The sequence below is a fragment of the Gopherus flavomarginatus genome, chromosome 7, assembly GCF_025201925.1.
Source record: "Gopherus flavomarginatus isolate rGopFla2 chromosome 7, rGopFla2.mat.asm, whole genome shotgun sequence".
NCBI classification, from domain to species: Eukaryota; Metazoa; Chordata; order Testudines; family Testudinidae; genus Gopherus; species Gopherus flavomarginatus.
Genome location: NC_066623.1, coordinates 114,669,291 through 114,689,149, shown reverse-complemented (window position 1 = coordinate 114,689,149; position 19,859 = coordinate 114,669,291). Strand labels below are relative to the sequence as shown.

Below are 19,859 nucleotides of genomic sequence, written 5' to 3'. Positions count from 1 at the left end.
CTGAATGGCTGCAAAGTTGTTCTGTGCATAGGTTGCTGGTGGGACTGACCCTTAAGTTGTATGGTGCACTGGGAACCTTCAGGGTAAAAGGTGTTCTGTAAATATAGGGTATGATTTTATCCTACAGGATAGGGTAGGATTGGATAGGCTGCATATAAGGACCAAGGGGCAGTTGCAAAGAGGGAGGGAAATTTGGGGGACATAGACCAGGACTATTAATTCTTCTCTTTCGCAAGAACTAAATCAACTCCTAAGGGAAATAATAAAACATTGAAAATGGTATGCAACAAATCGCACTGCCAGCAACAAACCCTGAGCCAGGAGCCCAGTCTTTGTCCCTGTCCGTGGGCAAGATGGGCCGGCCAGCTCTGTGCCCCAGTCATGGACTCCATTTCCCATACTCCCTTAGTGTCCTAATGTATTCCGTGCTCAGCCCGGCTGTGTGTGTGTGTGTGTGTGCGGCTCCAGTCCCTCTGAGAGTGGAGGTTCATTCACTGATTAGAGCCAGCACTGAGAGGCAGCACTTCTCCTTCTCGCACACCAATTGAGTCTCTTGATCTGGTACATGCAATCCAAGACAGCCTGCAAACACGCCCAGGACTTCCCAAGCACCACACTCTGCTCCTGCTTCCCAGAGCCTGAAAAAGTGCAGCCACCTCCAGAGGAATTTCCACTGTGAGTACTGGCGATCACAAAGGTGTGTGTGTGTGTTTGGGGGCGGGGGGAGCTTGTGCTGGGCAGGAACCGGGGCTAACTTTCGAGTAGTGGCTCTCCCAGGGCTGCAGGGACTCTGAGCCAGGTCACTGCGGCCGGTGCCTTTGGATTTCCCTGCAAATCCGGACTCGCTGCAGAGTCAAACTTTGCATGGCAAGTTTTATTTTTCCATGCAAGAATTGCCGCGAGCTCCTGAATTCCCCCAGCAAAGGCAGCTGGTTAGGGGGGTCCGGGACGGGAAAGGGGGCGGGGGGCGAGTGGCGGGGGGAGGCCGGGTGGGTGGGGATCATCATGATAATGGGTTAAAGTCCGACAAAAAGAGAGGATTCCCCCCCCCCTTCATCCTTCTGCAACCCGAGAGTGGCGGAGTCTCTGGGACCATCCCCCTGTTTATTTTGCGGGGGTGCTGGCGGGGGCTGGGGGACCAGTAGGCACAAGGGGGAATCAGGTGCCGGGGCAGAAGGTTTCCAAACGCAACCGAAAACGGTGCGGATCGGATTGAATTCCAAGCCGGTTATTTTAAACCGCGTTTATTTTCTATTTTATTTTTGTTGCAAGCAGGGGAGTTATTTCCTCGCTGTCCGCAGGAGCTTGGGCTGCCCTTGCTCTGGGCAGCAACAATTTCACTTCCCAGAGGCTGCAAAACAAAACAAAACAAAACAAAAAAAACTTTTTGAAAGGAAACAAACAAATCTTCTCTCCGCGGCCCCCGTCCCCGTCTACAGCGTGTTTCTCTTGTGTAACAGCTCACACTCATTTCTGTGCGGTAGAAGCGCCGGCAGCCCCGGCCGGCTTGGTGCTCGGAGTAGCTTGAATCAAACGCGTTTTCCTTTCTGCAATCGCGCGGTGCCCGTGTGAACCCCGGTTAGAATCCGTAGCAGAAAACACCGAGCCGCGGCGGGGGATTGGATTGGCGGTTTCTAAACGTTCTTCGCAAATTGCCACTTGCCGTGATTCTGGGGGCGGTGGAAGTTTGTAAAACTGCCCCTCCACCCCTCCCTCGAGAGACTCGCCCCCAGACCACTCTCAGATGCGAATCGAATTCACGAATCTCGGCGGGCCCCGAAATACTCGTTCTCGCTGTAGTCTTGAAAATACGATAAAGGACTCGGGTCCGTGTAACTAGTCAGCGGCGGAGGCTGAACCCGCTCCGCGTGTGAAATGCAGGGTTGCAAATCCTTCGGCCAGAGGAGGCGAAATGAAGTGAGCGTGTTTCCCTGGTGTGTGTCCCAGAGAAAACTTTCTGCATCAGCTGCGAGTGCGCTCCGAAGAGCACAGGAGCTGAGTCGTTGGTAGAAAACCTCCTCCCCCCCGCCCCAAAATGGAAGCAGCGAAGTCTGCAAATAGGTTGGGAGCGTGGAAAATAATTCTTCACCTTCAGCTCTAAATACATAAACCCATCTGGTGTGGCACAGTGAGAGCTCCTCACCGGCTTGTATCGAGTGCGGCTCCTTGCACACAGGAAATGCGGATGGCGAGGGATTGTTGCCATAAAGTCAGACAGCTCCAGGCATCCTCACATTGTTTCTGACTCTTTTTTTTGAAAGTGGAAAAAAAATGCACTTACTGGACTGTAGAAATTGGGATTGGCCCCCTCCCACCACTGGGAAAAGAGCGAACGGTTCCGGAGGAGAGCAGAAAATCCCGTCTCCGGTTCTCTGCCCTTCCCCGACCCCTCCTGTCCCCACTTTGTAACATGCTCCGAGCACGATACAATGTGCGGCGTTTAATGAGAATAGAGCAAAGGGGAGAGGAGAGCCAATTTCTCCAGATGAATTTCCTTGCTCTGTTTGGGGGAATGGTTTGTTTCTGGCCAAACGAAATGACCGGGCTTGTCCCTGCAAACCCTCGCCCCCAAACTGGGAAGGCGGGGGAAGGCAGACACCTGTTTAATCTGCAGCTGGAGAAAGTCAAATGGCTGCGCGCTTTTTGTGTTTTGTTTCTAGTCTAACCCTTGACACGCCTCCTTGGAGGGGTTTGGGGGGAGGAAAAGGTGAACTCTAAAGCAAATAACCAAATTCACAGCGATCAGGGAAGCCCACGCGGAATAGCTGTATTTACAGTGTGCAATGAGCTGATCTTGAGCAGAGAAACCAACCCCCGTTTGTACTTTGGGGAGATTCGTCTGTCTGGGTGTTTGGAGCGAGCAGGGGAGGAACAGTCCCTAGTAATCGCAGGTCGGATCCGAGCGTTCCTGGAAAAGGCCCTGGTTAATTTCTGTTGTGCTCACGCCCTGATGGGAGTTTTCCCCTCTCACTTTCCCCCTTGTAAGCAAGCTCCAGTGGGTGTTTGCCGCCGTGGGCGCTTGACAAACTAAATAAACCCGTCTTCGCCCCTGCGAATTCTCCCTTGGATTTTCAATTTAATTTTGAAAGGCTGGGGAGGGGGGGAAGGACCAATCTTTTTATTTATTTTTTAAAAATCCCCTTCTTCCGCTAGCCGCTGTTTTTGCCCGTTTGCCGCCTGCTGATCGTGTTGGTAGCAGGACTAAATTTTTGCAAGAAGTTTGTTGCAAAACAAAATCGGAGGCCGCCTCTTCCCTAGCGAGGAGAAACGAGCCGACACTGGTTCTGCAGTAAGGCAGCCGATCGAACCTGATGGGGTGATTTCTGCTCCCTAAAATTGCACCGATCCTTTTCCATTTCCAACCGAACCTGCCGCCTCTGCTCGGTGGCATGGCCCTCCGATTTTTTTTCTAAACCGGGTTTCGTACCAGCTGCTCCTGCGGGTTCCTGCAATTGGTATATTTTGCACAAATTAAAAAATAAACAGTTTTTCCTTTGTATCTTAATCCATTGAAGAAATCTCTTCTGTGTTGGCGTTCTAGCTTGCGTTTGTTTTATTTTTTACGAGGAAATCCAGTTTAGTTCAAATATATAATCCATTTGGGCACTTAAATCCCCAAACAGCTGGCATTATTTTGTTTTATAATGATTGGCTTTTCTACACAGGACATATTTATAAATTCCTATTTGACATTTATGAGGGGAAACTTTAATGTAAGATTTGATTTTTAAAAAAACTGTCCTAATTTCCTCTCTGTTTTTGCTAATGTTTCTAAGATTCTTAAATAGCGTGCTAATTAATTTCAAGAAGTTTGTTCCTGGAAGGAGAAAAATGTTCACTTGTCCCTTTATTTTAACTCTTGGTGTTTGGAAATGGTTGAGAGATCACAAAAATGCAACCTGTTGTAATAAACAAAGGAGTGTGTTTTATTTATTTTAATTGATAGCAGAGAAGTGATTTGTTGATTGAAACTGGTAATGCTTTAAGACAGGGATGTTTTTTTTTCTTTCTTTTCAGGCTGATTAGCAAAGCGGTTTTTATGCTTATAACAGTGGTCAGCTCTATTTTCTCCACTCACACAATGTTTGTGATGCCTGCTAAATCCAACCCGTCATAGATTGACTGACTTTTGTCTGTCTTTCTCTTTACCTAATTCAAACCAGTGTTACAATATTTTATAAACAGAAGAATCAGACTTGAGCTAGAGATTACTGATAAGAAGTTGTTCCTTGGTGAGATATTTTTTAACAGATCAAAGTTAAGGCTGTTGATTCAATGTGTCTTGGTTTTGGCATATTTAACCTTGCAATTAGTAACATATAGTAATCTGGCAATTTGTACACACCTTAAACAAAGTGTTTTTAAAAAATCCTTGTATATCAGAGCAATCATTTAAAAAATGAAAAATCACAATATTTTTTGGTCTGTCCATTTACCTTGATGCCTGGTAGACGGTTTATGTAGCTTTGTAGATTGATCTGTACCCCCTGCTCCCTCCACTCCTTGTTTAGTTAATTCAACAAAGACTTTTTGCAATCTGTTTGGAGTTTGTCTGATGCCGTGGAAAAGTAGCTGCTGATTTATTTGGTTGCTTTTCGATTTCTGTCTCCAACCCGTCTTTTTTCCTCCTTTCAGTGGGGATGTCAGCTGTTATTACTTCCTATTGATCCCTTTGCAAAGTGAGAAGTGAACTAAAATTAATGTCAATTCCACTGCTCAGATCAATAGCTGGAGTTATTTTAATCTGGATTTGCACGAGGTGCTAAATTAAAAAAAATCAGCATAGAGGCAGAAAAGTAACAGTTACTTACTTTGCCTTGTGCCCACTACCTTACAGTCGCCCAAATGGTCCATCAAGCTGATTATCCTGCAATCCATATTTTTTTAATTAAGAAGGTCGGTTAGTTTTCTTATTTTGGGTTCTGTATTTAAACCCATGACATTTTGACATTGGGAGTGTATTAACTATAGATTTTCATAATGACTGGTCTGCTGCCGTCTCATCTGTACATGTTGCTAATGGGGGGGGGGGAGAGACAGAGAGAGAGCGAAAAGGGAAGTGGGAGTTTAAAAAAAAATTAAATTTGGCTGGGCGAGATATTGTAATGTGTTGATTTATTCCCGGCATAATGAAGTTTGCAAACGAATAAGGCGGCCGGAGTGATTCACAATATCCTACAGGAGTGTCAAGTGTTGCGGCCAGAATACTAATTTATGAAATACATTTAATGTCGTGAGGTGATGGAACAAGTAAAAATAGAAAAAGAGGCAACGAGGCAGCCATGGTGCTTCTTTTTTTTTTTTTGGAAACCATATTTTCCAATGATCTCTTAGCCCCACTGACATATTAATGACTGTTCATTTCTGTGTGAGTGCTTATTTATTTGTATGTGCGTGTTAATTTTTTTTATAGCAGCCTGAAAAAAAACCCGTAACTCAAAATTCACTAGTGGATACAGTTTTGTGCTCATGTTTGTGTGTGTGTGTGTGTGTGTGTGTGTGTGTGTTGATCAGCTTTCCTGAAAGCAGCAAAACACGCGTGTCCAGGCTTTCTGTGCTTTTACACGCTGCCTTTAGCACCTCTCTCTCCCTCTCCATGGCTAGAACTTGACAGGAAAGTTATTTAAAATTTGGAAGAGAGCAAACCTGTTAATGTGAGATACATAATCTGGTAATTTAGCAATGATGTCTATAAGGAAGAGTGCCAAATGAGGAAGCCGAGAGATGATGTCCACTCATCTTTACAATTAATAACCGTCACTGAAGCCTTTGGGTACAGGATGGGAGAAAGGAAATGTTATCATTGGACTACATTAAAGTCACAGACTGGATTTCATACAGTTTGTTAACCGAGGCTCCCTCATTCATGGAATACAAAAGGCACTCCATTAGGAAGAGACTCTTTCAGTAAGTTTTATTTGAGATGTTTGACCCTCTGGATTTAAGAGAGACAATTTGTAACAGCTTTTTATTATTATATGATTTTCTTAGCCCTTTGAGCTCTGGCAGGCTAGCATATTGTTTCAAAGTTATAGTTCTTGTATTTTAAGACAGGTCTTAGGGCCTGAATGGTAGGCAGCGGAACCTTAAAAGAAAAGGCACTAGGTTGATCAGGAAAGAAAATGCCAAACCAAACCATTAAAACAGAAAACGCAGAGAGATACAGAAGGAAGGATTTTTCTGCCTCTCGTTCTGAGGGGGTTTGTGGCTGAGTGAATGGATCTGGCCGAGCTAGGAGGCTCAGCAAAATGCAAGCCAGAAATTTTGTTAACATTTTCCTCTAAATGTTAATGGCACATACAGAGCAGTTTACAAATCTACTTAAGAGCTAGTGCATTAGGAACTAAAATTACTGATCCGTTCTCCGCTGTCCCCGACCCGAAAGGCAGACATTTGCAGAGATCACATGGCAGAGGCACCCATTATCATTTTAAATATTGTCAGAGACGCCAGGCATTTTATTGATGAAGTCTCCATGCCTTTAAAAAAAAAAAAAGAAAGTGTGTGCGCACTCTGTGTGTGTGTGTGTGATATGATTATGTAAAATGTATACCTGCATATGTGCATATACCTACACATACATAATGTGTGAGAAAAATAGACACATATTACAGACATTCCATATGCATCATAGGCAGTATAAACAACTGTATAAATGTTTATTTCTGTTCATGTAATTATGTTCAATAGATATGATATGTTCTACATATGTTAAATTGTGATGATCAGTTGAGGGGAATGTCTCTTAATTTTAGACCACACCGAGATTATTGACATGTGGGGATATTTATATTACAAATAAATCCTTTATGCTAATGCCTTTGGTAGGATTTTTCCCTCTGTCATATGGAGTGGGCCAAAGTTGGTTCCACTTGTGTATGAAGTTGTCTGTTGATTTTCGCGAATGAGAACGTGGGCGCGTTGCTGGGCAGTTGGTTCTAAGGCATGTGACCTTCCCACTGCATGGAGTGTCCCGAAGAAGCAAGTGCAGAAGCCTCACCACTTGTGTTTTCTCTTTCCTTCTGTTTCTCTGCAGCTTTGTGACGGCGATGATGCCTCAGTGATCTCCCTGCTCCAAAACCAGGCCTCGCTTGACTTTCCTTCCAGGGAAGATTGTTCCCCTTGTGACCCTGCTGAGGAAAGAGACTCCGATGGACTTACACCGGGCAGCCTTCAAGATGGAAAACTCATCCTATCTTCCCAACCCGCTGGCATCTCCGGCCCTGATGGTTCTCGCCTCCACTGCTGAAGCCAGCCGGGATGCTTCCATCCCCTGTCAGCAGCCAAGACCCTTTGGAGTCCCGGTATCAGTGGATAAGGACGTGCATATCCCCTTTACCAATGGCTCATATACTTTTGCCTCCATGTATCACCGGCAAGGTGGGGTGCCAGGGGCATTCGCGAACCGTGACTTTCCCCCATCCTTGCTGCACCTCCACCCCCAGTTTGCACCCCCTAACTTGGACTGCACGCCAATAAGTATGTTGAACCACAGCGGCGTTGGGGCTTTCCGCCCCTTTGCCTCCACTGAAGACAGGGAGAGCTACCAGTCGGCCTTTACGCCGGCCAAACGCCTGAAAAACTGCCATGACACGGACTCGCCCCACTTGCGCTTCTCGGACGCTGATGGCAAGGAGTATGAGTTTGGAACCCAGCTCCCTTCCAGCTCCCCTGGCTCACTCAAACTCGATGACACAGGGAAAAAGATCTTTGCGGTCTCTGGCCTCATTTCTGACCGGGAGACCTCGTCCAGTCCCGAAGACCGAAACGACAGATGTAAGTACCTCCGTTCCCTCGTTGAGATGCTCAGCAGGTGCGTCGTTTCGTTGTGCTGCGGTTCCTGCTGAAGGAATGGGCACAATGTCCTTTCCTTCACACTGAGTTACATGATAAAATGGTGCCTTGTTTTTCTTAAATGGACATTGATGGATTTCACGGTAAGGTTTATTGGAAGGAAACCCATTTTCAAATGCACCTGCTTGAAACTGGGGCTGCTAAGCACGGAAGGATGTCCGTGCCTCAAAGCAGGGAGATATACTCTCTGCGTGTGTGTGGGTGTGGGTGTGTGTACACAGAAGGGTGCATCTTTAGTATACAACTAGAACTTTTTTCCGGGAGCTTATCAGTTAAAACTGCACACACTGCTCCCTTTGATATTTTTCCTCTGACCTCTTCGTCACATGCTCAATTCTTGTACCTAGGATATCAGCCTTCATGCTTTGCTCCTCAGAACAGGACAAAGTTCCCTTATGCGATATTTCACATACTAGTATTTTGGGCACTCGAGCTCTTTCCTAGAGACATAAAGCTGATTACGCTCGTATGGCTCAATAAGTGACCCGCAAAATAGGCTGTGTACTTTCTCTGGAGCCCCCCTTTGCATGGCCACTGAAAGGCGATCTGTCCCTTCAAGGATCAGCAATTGAAACCCACCTAACATACGCTACTGTAACAACTGCCTGTTCTTCAGTCACCTCTTCCCTTGCAGTATCTCTGCTGGAGGAGGGTAGGCTACCCCAGTCCCCTCCTCGCATGAAAAGCTGAACCATTCAGTGGGGGAACACCATTCTGGGGAGCTGTCTTGGGAGAACAGGGCCTGCAGTCCCCAACTTCAGAGCAATAAGACGTGGCAACATTTAGCCGGTGTGATGTCCTTTAAACACAAACGCTTAGTTCAGATGCCAAAATGGTTTTGTTTTCACATGGGCCCCTTTGTACATTCTTGTGGATTTTCTTCTTTTTAAAAAATTATTATTTTGCAAAGAAAACTGCAGCCCAGCTCCCCCACTCTCCTTCAGATACGATTTTTCTTCTCCCCTTTATGATGCCGAGGAGAGTAATAGAGACGTTGCGGCTCTCTCTCCCCTGTCGGCACTGCTTCCTCAGGCTGTCTCCTTGAATTAGGCACTGTGTTAACTTAGCAGCACTAAAAGGTATCTGCCTACACCCAGTGTACTTTTTCAATAAAAGTCATCATAAAATCAACCTGCCTTGTAAATCCATCGCTCTTTGGTTTTGAAATATGCTGCCAGTGTGTCTTTTATGTCGGCGTTTGCAAGTGTGGGACGATTCCCACTGAAGACAGAAGCCTTGTGCTTCTCACAGCACAAATGTGATCTCTCTTTCCCCCTATATTACTTTCTGTGCATTAGAACTGCTTTCCTTGTTCCGGGTCTCCTCAGCAGTGTTGTGAATATATAGGTATAACTGTTGGAGGTGGAAGCATGTAGGTGGAGCAGAGCTCTCGTTTTGATGGGGGGGAAGGAAGGTGGGACCACAATGTCTAAAGATATCCCGTGTTGATGTTTTATGGATCTCTCCCCCTTATCAATATAATCTGGGTGTGGAAATTAAGCTTGCTCAAATGAATACTTGGGGAGATAACGGCGGAAGAGCAGGTCTGCTAGCAAAATGCATTTAAAGCGCATCAGTTGCTGTGTATCTTGCTAGCAAAATCCTGTCAGATAGCTGATTTAAAGGAGTAAATCTGGTAAATGAATTAGACCACATGTAGCACAGCAGTGGCCAGAACAGCAGATACAGGCACATGCTCCTGTGTGGAAGGGATAAATCTTGTCTTCACCAGGACTGTGTGCTCTATGTGGGTGCTGTACTCCTGAAAAATAAATAAGTACTTCACAGAGGAGTAAAGCTGCTAACGGAATGCACACTGAGGCACTGGCTTCCCAACGCCAACTGGGAATGATAAGACAGCGGGATTATAACGAGAGAGGCAGAATAACAGCTTTGCAAGTTGCTTCAAAAACTTGTGAACATGTGAAAAGTTTTTCCCCCCTTTCCTTAGAAGAGAAATAGAAACTGGTTAAAGTGATTAGCCTTTGCACTAGGGCAAAATGAATGCAGGCATCACAACCAGCGGGATAGATTGCTGACTGAAATATTAGAGAGAAACTGGTTTTATTTTAGTTTCTAATGACTGGATTAATTTTCTCTCTTCTGGCTTTTAAAATTTGTTTTAATATCATCCCAGGTTTTAGACACAATTGCTAACATAAGCATTTATAACACTGCCTGCATAACACTTTGGATGCATATTAGCACAACATCCATTCATGTTTTAGTAATCTTAAAGTTGTAAAATTTAAGGTAAATTTGACCTTTCCTCCTTCCCATCGTATTTAGCTGTTGCACCAAAGAGCATGTTTTCTGTGTATGTCAGAATTTTAAATACATTACCACAATGGGTTTATTTACTGTGGGGATGAGATTTTAAAAACGTGTCTTAATTATCTTTATATGGCAGTTTTTAGAAAGGAAAAACTTGAGGGATGACGCGGCTGACTGGCTGCGCCATGGAACCTGTCATGTTCTGAGATATGTGCATACATATTTGCAGGGTTCTTTATGCTTGTACACAAAAATATATTTAAGAGCCTTAAAAATTTCTCATAATTGACCCTCAGGAAGTTTCTTGGGTTCCTTGTGTGAACAGTGTATGTAACCCTTTGGGAAAGAAGGGTCATAGTGTAGGGTCCATTGCAGGGAAATGGTTCTGTGGACAAGCAAAAGTGGATAGATGGGTGTAATGAAGCTCCAGCAGATCAGCAAGTCTTTATGTATTCAATAGAGGCTCTTCAGAATTGCAGGATTCAATTGTTTATTTGTATTTTTCAAAATCCTGCAAGGGATTAGACCATGCGATGGATGAATGACTTCATTGCATTACACACGTCCCTTGTACCATCACAGACAAACATTTTCAAATGGTTTTAAAATATTTTTATACTATTCTAACTTTAGAGATGATTTTCTGAGAAATTTTCCTTTCTTAAAAAAAAAGAACCCCAAATAGTGTGTCAAGCCATAAATGTATAGTAGCACAGACGGAGCTCACTCTATGCAGTGCTGTATCCGTATGCAGCTAGAGATACACTCTGTGTGTGTGTGCGTGCGCGCACACGTACTCTTACGACCACATTCTCATTCTAATTATATCACTATGATCAGAATCTGGTCCCTTGATGCATGTATGTGGGTTAGGAGAGATCACGTATTTCTCAGCGAGAACTACTGTTTTATTTTTAAGTCAGGAGGTTGCTTTCAAATTCTGTGTGTATGTTGGAGCCCCAGGTCAGACTGCTAATGAATTATCGAGGCATGGATGGAGCGTGTTTGTGTTAATAGTCATTTTGTTAATCTGTTAGAGTTTTTCTGTGTTTGGGCAAGTTGCCTGTGACTGTAGGATGCTGCTCTCGGGATGTCGAGAGAGACTGTGTGTGCCATAGGAAGTGCGTGTAAACGACATACTCCATCCAGGGAGGAGATGTAACTGTTTGTTTAGACACATGCTTTGGACGGGGCCGTTCTGGTTCGATGCTCGCTGGGAAAGATAATGATATTTATAGAACAGTTTAGGCGCTTCTTGTACAGTGTGGGTTACAGACACTGACAAACACAATTCATGGGGTTCTTTAAATATATGTATCTTCATTAATGTAGGTTTCCAGCAGCAGTGGAAGTGAATGCTACGTTCCCCTGTGTGATAGACATCTATGATCTTCCGTGAAAATGAGCCCCCGTTTTATTCTGGGCTTTCTAATAACAAATTGTCATGATTGAGCCTTGCAAACAACACGGCATCACCCCCCTCCAGCAGAGCAAGCCGGCAGGCAACATCCACGCCAGAGCCTGGCTGGTTTGGCAGAGATCTCTCCGCCTGTTGCGGCACAGAGCTTCCTGTATAGCCTCCCCAGAAACAACTGTCTCCTCAGCACCTTGAGATGCTTCCAAACTAAGGTGACTAGAGAGCAAATGTGAAAAATCAGGATGGGGGTGGGGGGTAATAGGAACCTATATAAGCAAAAGACCCCAAAATTGGGACTGTCCCTGTAAAATCGGGTCATCTGGTCACCCTAGTCCAAACGCTCCACAGTCCACATTTCAAGACTGCAACTGCAACCTTTTTTTGGTGATCATTCGCTTATTCTTTATAATGTGTTTTCTTTGATGTGTTGTGGAGAAGCATGGTCTGTGTTAGTGAACGCTAGCGAACATGAGCCAGGAGACCAGGGTTCTTTTCTTCCAGCTCTGCCACTGGCTCTTTTTTTTTTTTGCCTCAGTTTTGACATCTGTAACATGATAATACCTAACAGCTAACATTGTTCTAAGAAGTACTTAGTTAATTTGCCAGTACTTTGAGATCTTTGCTCCTCTCCAGCGACTTTCATCCAGAGTAGTGATGGTATTTATTCATACATTATACATTATAATAAATAAAAAAATAACTTGGATTATTGGGATGCTGTCAATTTGATCAAGGTCCTGGTTCTCCTCCCTGCGATTATAGATGTGCCTCAGTATGGAAGGGAGGTTCTCATTCCAATTTAGGATTATTATTTTTTTAAATCTTTAGTTTGAGCTTTTTAAACTAATGATTTAATATCTACAAAGTGCTGTGAAAATGTAAATCTCTGTTTAGGTGCTAAGCATTACTTCTATTATCAGAGTTTTCATTTCTGAATAATTGTTCTAAATGGAACAAAGATGGCTTTTCGAACAGGTTTCAAGCATAAGTCGAGGAGTGCACAATATGATCTACCCTCTTAGGGCATGTGCCTGTCTGTGTTTGTGTTTACGTAGTAGGACCTACACTAATTGGTGAGTTTTGTGGAGGAGTGTGTGGATGGAGGAGGTGTCTCCTCTTTGAATTATTCTATGGCACAGCAGTGGATTTGAGGGGGAATATTCGCTGCTGAAGGAGCAGAGCTGTTTCTACACTAATCACCACTTTCCAGGTAGCTTAGAATAGGAACCTAAAACAAAGTGACACTATGTTGTTAATAATCATCCATGACCAGGTGAGATCGAGTGCTTAATACAGCTCATGAAATAATACAATAAAACAAGTGAAACAATTACATTTCCATTGTGTGTGTGGGTAGGTATAGAGAAGGCCACATTTCTATCGCTGTTACACCAGTGAAAATGCAATGAATTCAGTGGAGTTGCTCTGGATTTTCCACTGGGTAGAATGGCGGTCAGAACCTGGCCCTGCGTTAGCCGCGGGAGTATACAGCAATCTCCTTCTTTTTGTTTTTTTGGCAACAACCTTTCTGTGCCCTCGGCAAACTGTTGCCGAGACTCCTTTTCATGCTGTTTGATTTAATTGTCTTGTTGGGATAAAGAAATGTTTGAACAGCTAAAGTGGGGAAGGGCTGGATGGGAGCAGCCCCTGCCGGCTGCAGGGCCATCTGGCCTGGCTTGAATCCGTCGGTCTCCAGTTTATATTTCTCTTTCTGTTATTTGGGGCTATCTTGCGCACTTGGAATGTCTAATCACCATGGTGAGAAAACGGACACTGCTGCCTCTTCCAAACCCTCCCCCCCTGCTTCCCTTGCTATCAATTGTCATGCAGAACCGATCCAAGTGACCGTTTTACTGGCAGCCATCATTTGCCGTCTTCGCCTGGCTCTGGGCAGAAGGATGGCTTTTAATTGATCATTTGGGTGGGAGGGCCGGGGCTGTTTTCTCCTCCAAAATGTTTCCCCACACAGCCTCTGCCACCCGGCCATATTTCCTGTGAGCTCAGAACAGCCAGCAATTTCTTGTGCCCTGGTCTGTCTTTCAGCCGTCTGATAGCTGGCTTATGTGGCACTCCAAAGGGTTTATGACAGCAGCTCTACGAGCTCTGAGCAAAATGTAAATGACATATTCATCTGTCTACAACTGCAGAAATGGGCACACATACAGTAAATATTGATCAGCCTCTTTTGCTCTGTGTGTGTGTATATGCATGTGTATTTATTAGACAATTACAGTTAAAAACTCTGAATCTCACTGGTTAATTGGCAAACCAAATGTTTCTAAAAAAAAAAACCACAACAAAAAAAACAAAAAAAAACCCTGGTGGCCAAATCCTGCTTCTCAACAAAGATTATACCAGAGGCTGAGCTGGACTGAAGTCTCATTAATAAGACTTAACTGCTTTCACAGAATTATACAAAGGAAGGAGGAGGCTGACTGTGTGGTTAAAGCATTGAATTGGTGTTAGAAGTCCCCAGACTTGCAGTGAAATTGAGCAAGTCTCTGAACCTCAGTTTCCCCATCTATAAAATGGGGATAATACCTACTTACCTCTCAGCAGCTTGTACGGTGCTTTGAGATCCCCTGATAAAAGGCACTATGTGTTGTTGTTATTAATATAGTACGGTTAGAATATTATGTACTAATATTATCCACTACAGCTAAACTTCAGTTATTAAAGGCAATGGCCAAAGCGCTCTTAATGAGCCAGTATCCCTGATAGTTAACACATTGATCTGTTATTTTATTTGCTAACTTGCAGAATTTAGGAATTAGCAGTGAAGTATCCTACTTGTTCTGCATCGACGGTGTAAGGCATTAGTAGGGTTCTGCTCTGTGTGTGTGTGTGTAAGCGTGAGAGACCGAAAAAAGAAAGAATGAGTATTTTTGCCTTCATAATTTTTTTTCTCTCAGCTTTGCTGGTCTCAGAAACTTTCCTGGGCATTTCTTTGATATTAAATGTCTTGAGAGAAAAGAAAATTCTCAGAAGTGCAGGCTAACAGAAGTCCAAGGGCCCAATTCTGCTCCCTAAGGTTGAAAGCCTACAACGGATGGGGTATATTTAACGTCTGGTCGTTTCTGGAACTCTTCTTGGGAGAAATTTTCTGAGGCCGTCTTTGAGCTGTTTGGTGCCCCTTGGTTGGGTTGGTTGGTTGGTGTCTTTTGGACACATCACATCAGAACAGCAAAATTAATTTTTTTTCCTCCTTCATTCACCTCTCAAGGAAGCTGAAAAATGGTAGAATTATGTTTTATACTAGATTTTATGATTCACCTCCCATCCTTATTTGGTTAATATCTGCAGGAATAAAATGTATTCTGTGTATACTTGTATAATACTTGATTAAGGTAAATAACCGCCATCTGAAATCTGCCTAACCCTAATCTGCGTGAGGAGCACTGCGTATGAGTATCTGTAGAGAGAATACACTGTACACGTCAGTATACCATTACTCTATTTTATTGAGAATTTCTGATGTAAATATACACCGAGGGCAAAGTTTTCTTTGAATACTTGTGCATCAACAAAAAACAGACACTGAAAGCGAACTGTAACAATTTTTATCCAGCATTTCATGTCACTAACGGTCGTCCTCCATGTCTTTTTGTTTGATAGCCTATGAATTTTTCCACTCTCTCTTCTTCAAGAGAGAACAGCAGATTTGGGGACTTTTGAGGACATTTTGCTGCTGTACAGAGGAAATGAAATTCTTTCTAAAAATATATTTCTAATTGGGGCATCAGCTCCCGTAATGTGAGAGTATGTCCTTATGCATTGCCCCCCTGAAAAGAGCATATATGTTTTTTTCTGGATGTACATGTCTGGTGTATCTGTCACTGTATGTACATGAAGCTCTATTGACATGTGATAAGCATGATATATCATGTTTGTGTATAGCAACATGTGATCTGTAGACCTTCCAATTAGCTAACAGGAATAATTTACTGATATGAGTTGGATAACACCCCCCCCTCCCCGCCCCGAGTGGTGAAGTATTTTACGGCCACATGGATCAAATCTTGCAGTCCTTATTTAGGGATCAATCCTGCAGCACCGTACCCACAGGAATTGACCTACTGGGTGGTGGTCTCCTTTTGCTTACATTGGTGTAAATCAGGAATGATGCCATTAAGGTCAGTTTGATTTACAACGGTGCAAAACTGGTTTGAGAGGAGAATCTGGCTCACTGGCTTGTGTAGGATTTTCCAGGTCAGGGTGGACTAAATGCATAAAGCTTTGCAGGGTCTAGTCCTTTGAAGTCCTATCTGCATCTGTCATCTTGTGTGTGTGGTGGTGGGTTTTTGTTTTTCCTCTTTAAAACATTGATTGTGGTTTTATAAACCAGTCATTCTCCAAAGATCAGGGTAACGCTCTCCGCTCCTGCAACTGGTTGCAGTCATTTGTGCTGCGGCATTGCACTGAGCTACAGGAAAGGGGAAAAGCAGGGTTGGGAAAGGGTGGGATAAAGAAAGATTTCGTGCTCTAAGTGCTGGTAGCTCAGAGGAAAAAGGAGAGTCTCTTGCTGTCCATGTTTCTTGTCTCTTTCATTAGGGTGAAGCGATTCTTAAAGTTTGGGGACAGCATCATGGTATTTTTCATCATTTTAGGACGCTATTAAAATCACCTTTGTTTAAATGCCCTCTGTCCTGGAAACTTGAAACAGAAATCTGCTTTCTTACCAGCATCTCTTCCCTCCACTGCACAAATATACTTTATTCTTGTGGGTTGCCTGTGAGCGTTCGCTTTATGGTATACATTCATTTTCATGAGAGAAAATAAAGACACTAAAACCTTTCTTTTGAAGGGAAAACATAAAAACTTATACAAGGGTTTTGTACAGATGCAAAAGACATTATCAGTTTGTCTGTTTGTCTGCTTGTGGTGTCATAGATCCTTATGGACTTGTTCTTGTCAGAAGACCAAAACCAAAGTTCTAGCTTTGCAAAGACATGCTGGTGTAACCCTGCTGGCTTGCTGAGTTGTTGCTGATTTGCACTGCTGGAAAGAAAAGCGGTCAGGCCAGCAATACACTTCAGCTACATGCACAACCTTACTTTAATCTGTGGTTTCACTGGTGTGGCAGGGCTGCCGCAGAATGCGTGTGCCCTTCAGAGTTCTCTCTTGAAAAATTCAGCAAAAAGTGATTGGACGTCAATTAGTAGGAAAACAATGCATTTATGGGACAAAGGCTTATTGTCAGGGCCGCCAAGGGTGGGTTCAGGCCCCAGTGAGAAAAATTTTTCAGGCCCCCCAGCAAGGGTGGACTGGCTAAATAGGGACTAAGCCGGGGAAGCCAGGCTCTGGGCCCCCTTCTGGACTGCTCGGCCCCGGTAACTTTGTACCGGCTTCCGCCCTCCCCACTTCGTTGGCCCTGCTCATTGTAGCATTGACTCCCAGTGGCACCAGGTCTTGTAAATAGAATGAGAAGTCGATGAGGAAAATTGAAATGAGCAGAAAGTTACGTTTCAGTTTGTTGGACTTTTCAGTGTGAATCATTTTGATTCTAATCAATAAAATTTAACTCTTCTGTATCTCTCTCTCCCCTAAACCAATCCTCATTTTGATACGTTTTTTTATTTCACCCATCTCTAAAACCCACAGATCAAATGCTGCTTGGCATGTGAAATTGTCTGACCTGCAGAATCCTCTGCTATGGGGAGCCACAAGGTAGAGCTTCAGCAGAGAGGCTGTTTGGTCAGTAACACTGGTGGAAGGAGCGTCTGGGAACTAGACTATTCCTCTGTCCTCACCTTTACACTTTAAAAGTGTTTTTAGAAGGCTCTGTCGAAGTCCTCGGTTGGTGGCTGTGTGGCTCAGAGGGTGGGGTTGTAATGCCGGGCGTGACACCTCTGGCAAGTCACCTCTCCTCTCTGTGCCTCTTTTCTATTTACATTGCAAGGTCTTTGGGGCAGGGACTGTCTCACCAGGCGGGTGGGACTGTTATACAAACAGTATAAAACACAGATATTGAGGAGAGGGCTCCTTGGGAACTGAGAATCCTCGTCAAAGAGCCACCTGCTGCCCAGGCGTCCTGGCGGCTACAGCTGGGAGCCGAGGGAGTGACTGAGTTACAGACGCTTTGCAGCGGCCCGGCCATTCAGCAGCTTGATCCACCACTGTGCGCACAGGCCAGCCTTCGACAGCTTTGTCTTGTGTCTGCAGGGGCCCAATCCTGCCCAGTGCCGAATGTTCTCCGCTGCCGTGGCTGGAGAGTGCAGGGGAGGCTGCTCCACACCAGTGTAATGCCGCTGAGGGGCCACAGCTCCAAGGCCAGCGATGAACCGGCCTGCAAACCACTTTTACTTCCAGTCACCAGGGCTGTGATGAGTCATGAGGCTGGCTGGCAGGCTGTTTTTAACCCTTCCACGGGGTTTGTTAGCTTCTGCTCATTCGGCTTTCTGAATGGGGAGCTGGAGGAGCCATCGGTGACCTCGGTAGCTCTGGGTGAAGAGAGGGGAGCCGGCCGATCGGGTTCATGGTGCCAGCCTGGGTGAATTCTTACACTGGGATGGCCCACTCAGGGGAGAGGATCATGGGGAAGACAGGGAGCGTCAGCACCCACACAGCTGCTGTGCCCCTCGCCCCTTATTCCCATCACTATCTCCACCCTAGGCCTGAATACACAGGACTCTAAGTGCTGTTGATATTAGCAGTAAATTAACCAGAAGCCCAGGTAGCACTGGGCTGTGCTTTTCTCTCGTGATATTTGAGTTCAGGCCCTGCAGTGCATTAGGTCTTGTAGTATCATCCTGGTCCCAATTACAAAACCGTGGCATGTCTGACAGTCTCTGTTCATTCAGGAATTGGGACGGCAGTGGCAGAAGGGGTAGCAGGTCAGACAGGGCAAAGGGATGTTGACAGAACTGTCTGTGGGAGGGGGGTGGGGAGGTGCCTCGAGTGGCATAGTTGGGGACAGTCCCTGCAGATCAGGGTATTGGCAGAACTGAGGGATGGGGCAGGACGGACATAGCAGGGGAGCTGAAGGTTGGGACTGATGTGTTTGCAGAATTCTGTTTGTATGGCTGGAAGTTGTGTGGGACAGCACTGGAATAACGGGGCTGCAGGTCTGTTCCTAGTTAAGTTGGCAGAACTATGTAGGGGGCCCAGGAGCTATGTAGGGGTGAAGGGCTGGTGGGTCAGGACAGGCGTGTAGGCAAAACTGCCGAGCGGAAGTTTGCGCAGCTCATGCCTGCATTAATGAATAGTCCGTGTGAGTTCTAAACGTCACACTGCGTCCCACCCACTCCTGAAGGTGGAAGCTACAGAGCAGTACAGAGAGAACCTGTGTAAATCAGAAGTGATGTCAGTAGCGTTACACGGGCGTAAATCTGATGTAAGTGTAGTCAGGATCAGCCCCAGAGTTTATACTGCACACCCGGGAAGACCGGAGCCATAAAATAAAGATATGTTCTCCTTGTTAGCTCACCTCCTTTAGAAACACTCAAAGGCCCCAGACCTGCCCTGGAGCGTGTGGGTATCTCTTCCTGAAGTTCCTGGCCCAGTTCCGCCAGTGACAGCTCAGTGCCAGGGCTGTGTTTGGGGAAGTCACAGAATTGCTGGATTGTAACGCTAATGAAGGGAGGGTCTGATTCCACTCATGTGCCCAGATGAGGGCCTTGGCATCACCAGGGGAGAGGTAAGGAAAATTCCAGGGTAGTCGCATGGTGTGTTTGGTGCTGTTTTTCTTTGGATAGGCTTCTAAGAGAAGATTGTTGTGTGTTTTTTGCTAGCCGCCACCGTGTGCTCGGCACTTCACTGATAATCCAAGAAGGTACAGGCCCAGCCCCAAATTACTCACAGTCTAAGGAAATTTTTGATTATTCACTTTATTTTTTTTGCACATTTCTAACCTGCCCGTCACAGTGATTTTAACAGTGCAGGACAAATTCATTCTTGGTGTAAGTGAGCACGCCTCCTGTTAACTCACTCCTGACAGGAAGGCTGGCGTGGCAGGTAGGGCAGTGGCCATACGCTCGGAAGATCTGGGTTCACTTCCTAGCTGTGCCATTGCCCCTCTGTGACACCCTGGGCAAATCAGTTACTTTCTCAGTGCCTGCCTGGTCAGTAGGGATTGCAATACTTTTCTGCCATACTGGGTTGAGGAGGAAAAGTTCATCTGTGTTTGGGAGGTGTTCAGGGATGATGATAATGGTTGCCACAGAAGTACCTCAATAGTTGTGCAAGGACTGAAATTGGCCATGTGTGGGAGAGAGCTGGAGGCTTGTTTAGCAAATACTGTCGTTATTATTTACTTTAAAGAGCAGTTGACAATTTTTTTTTTAAACTTGGTTGAACATTTGAAAACGGTGGCTAA

The 19,859-nt window shown here is 45.0% G+C and overlaps 1 protein-coding gene across 3 annotated transcripts in view; it reads left to right on the top strand.

The window, feature by feature from the left end:
• The first annotated feature begins 568 nt into the window (after nucleotides 1-568).
• The window catches only part of RNF220 (ring finger protein 220), a 331,783-nt gene continuing 312,492 nt past the window's right edge, over nucleotides 569-19,859 (top strand). Inside the window, exons 1-2 of one of the 3 annotated variants that reach the window (XM_050961155.1) lie at nucleotides 569-675; nucleotides 7,037-7,776. In XM_050961155.1, the coding sequence (XP_050817112.1) occupies nucleotides 7,152-7,776 (625 nt within the window). In that variant the 5' untranslated portion in view covers nucleotides 569-675; nucleotides 7,037-7,151. The remainder of the gene's footprint in view (nucleotides 676-7,036; nucleotides 7,777-19,859) is intronic. The other 2 variants (XM_050961156.1, XM_050961154.1) reach the window with 2 other exon arrangements.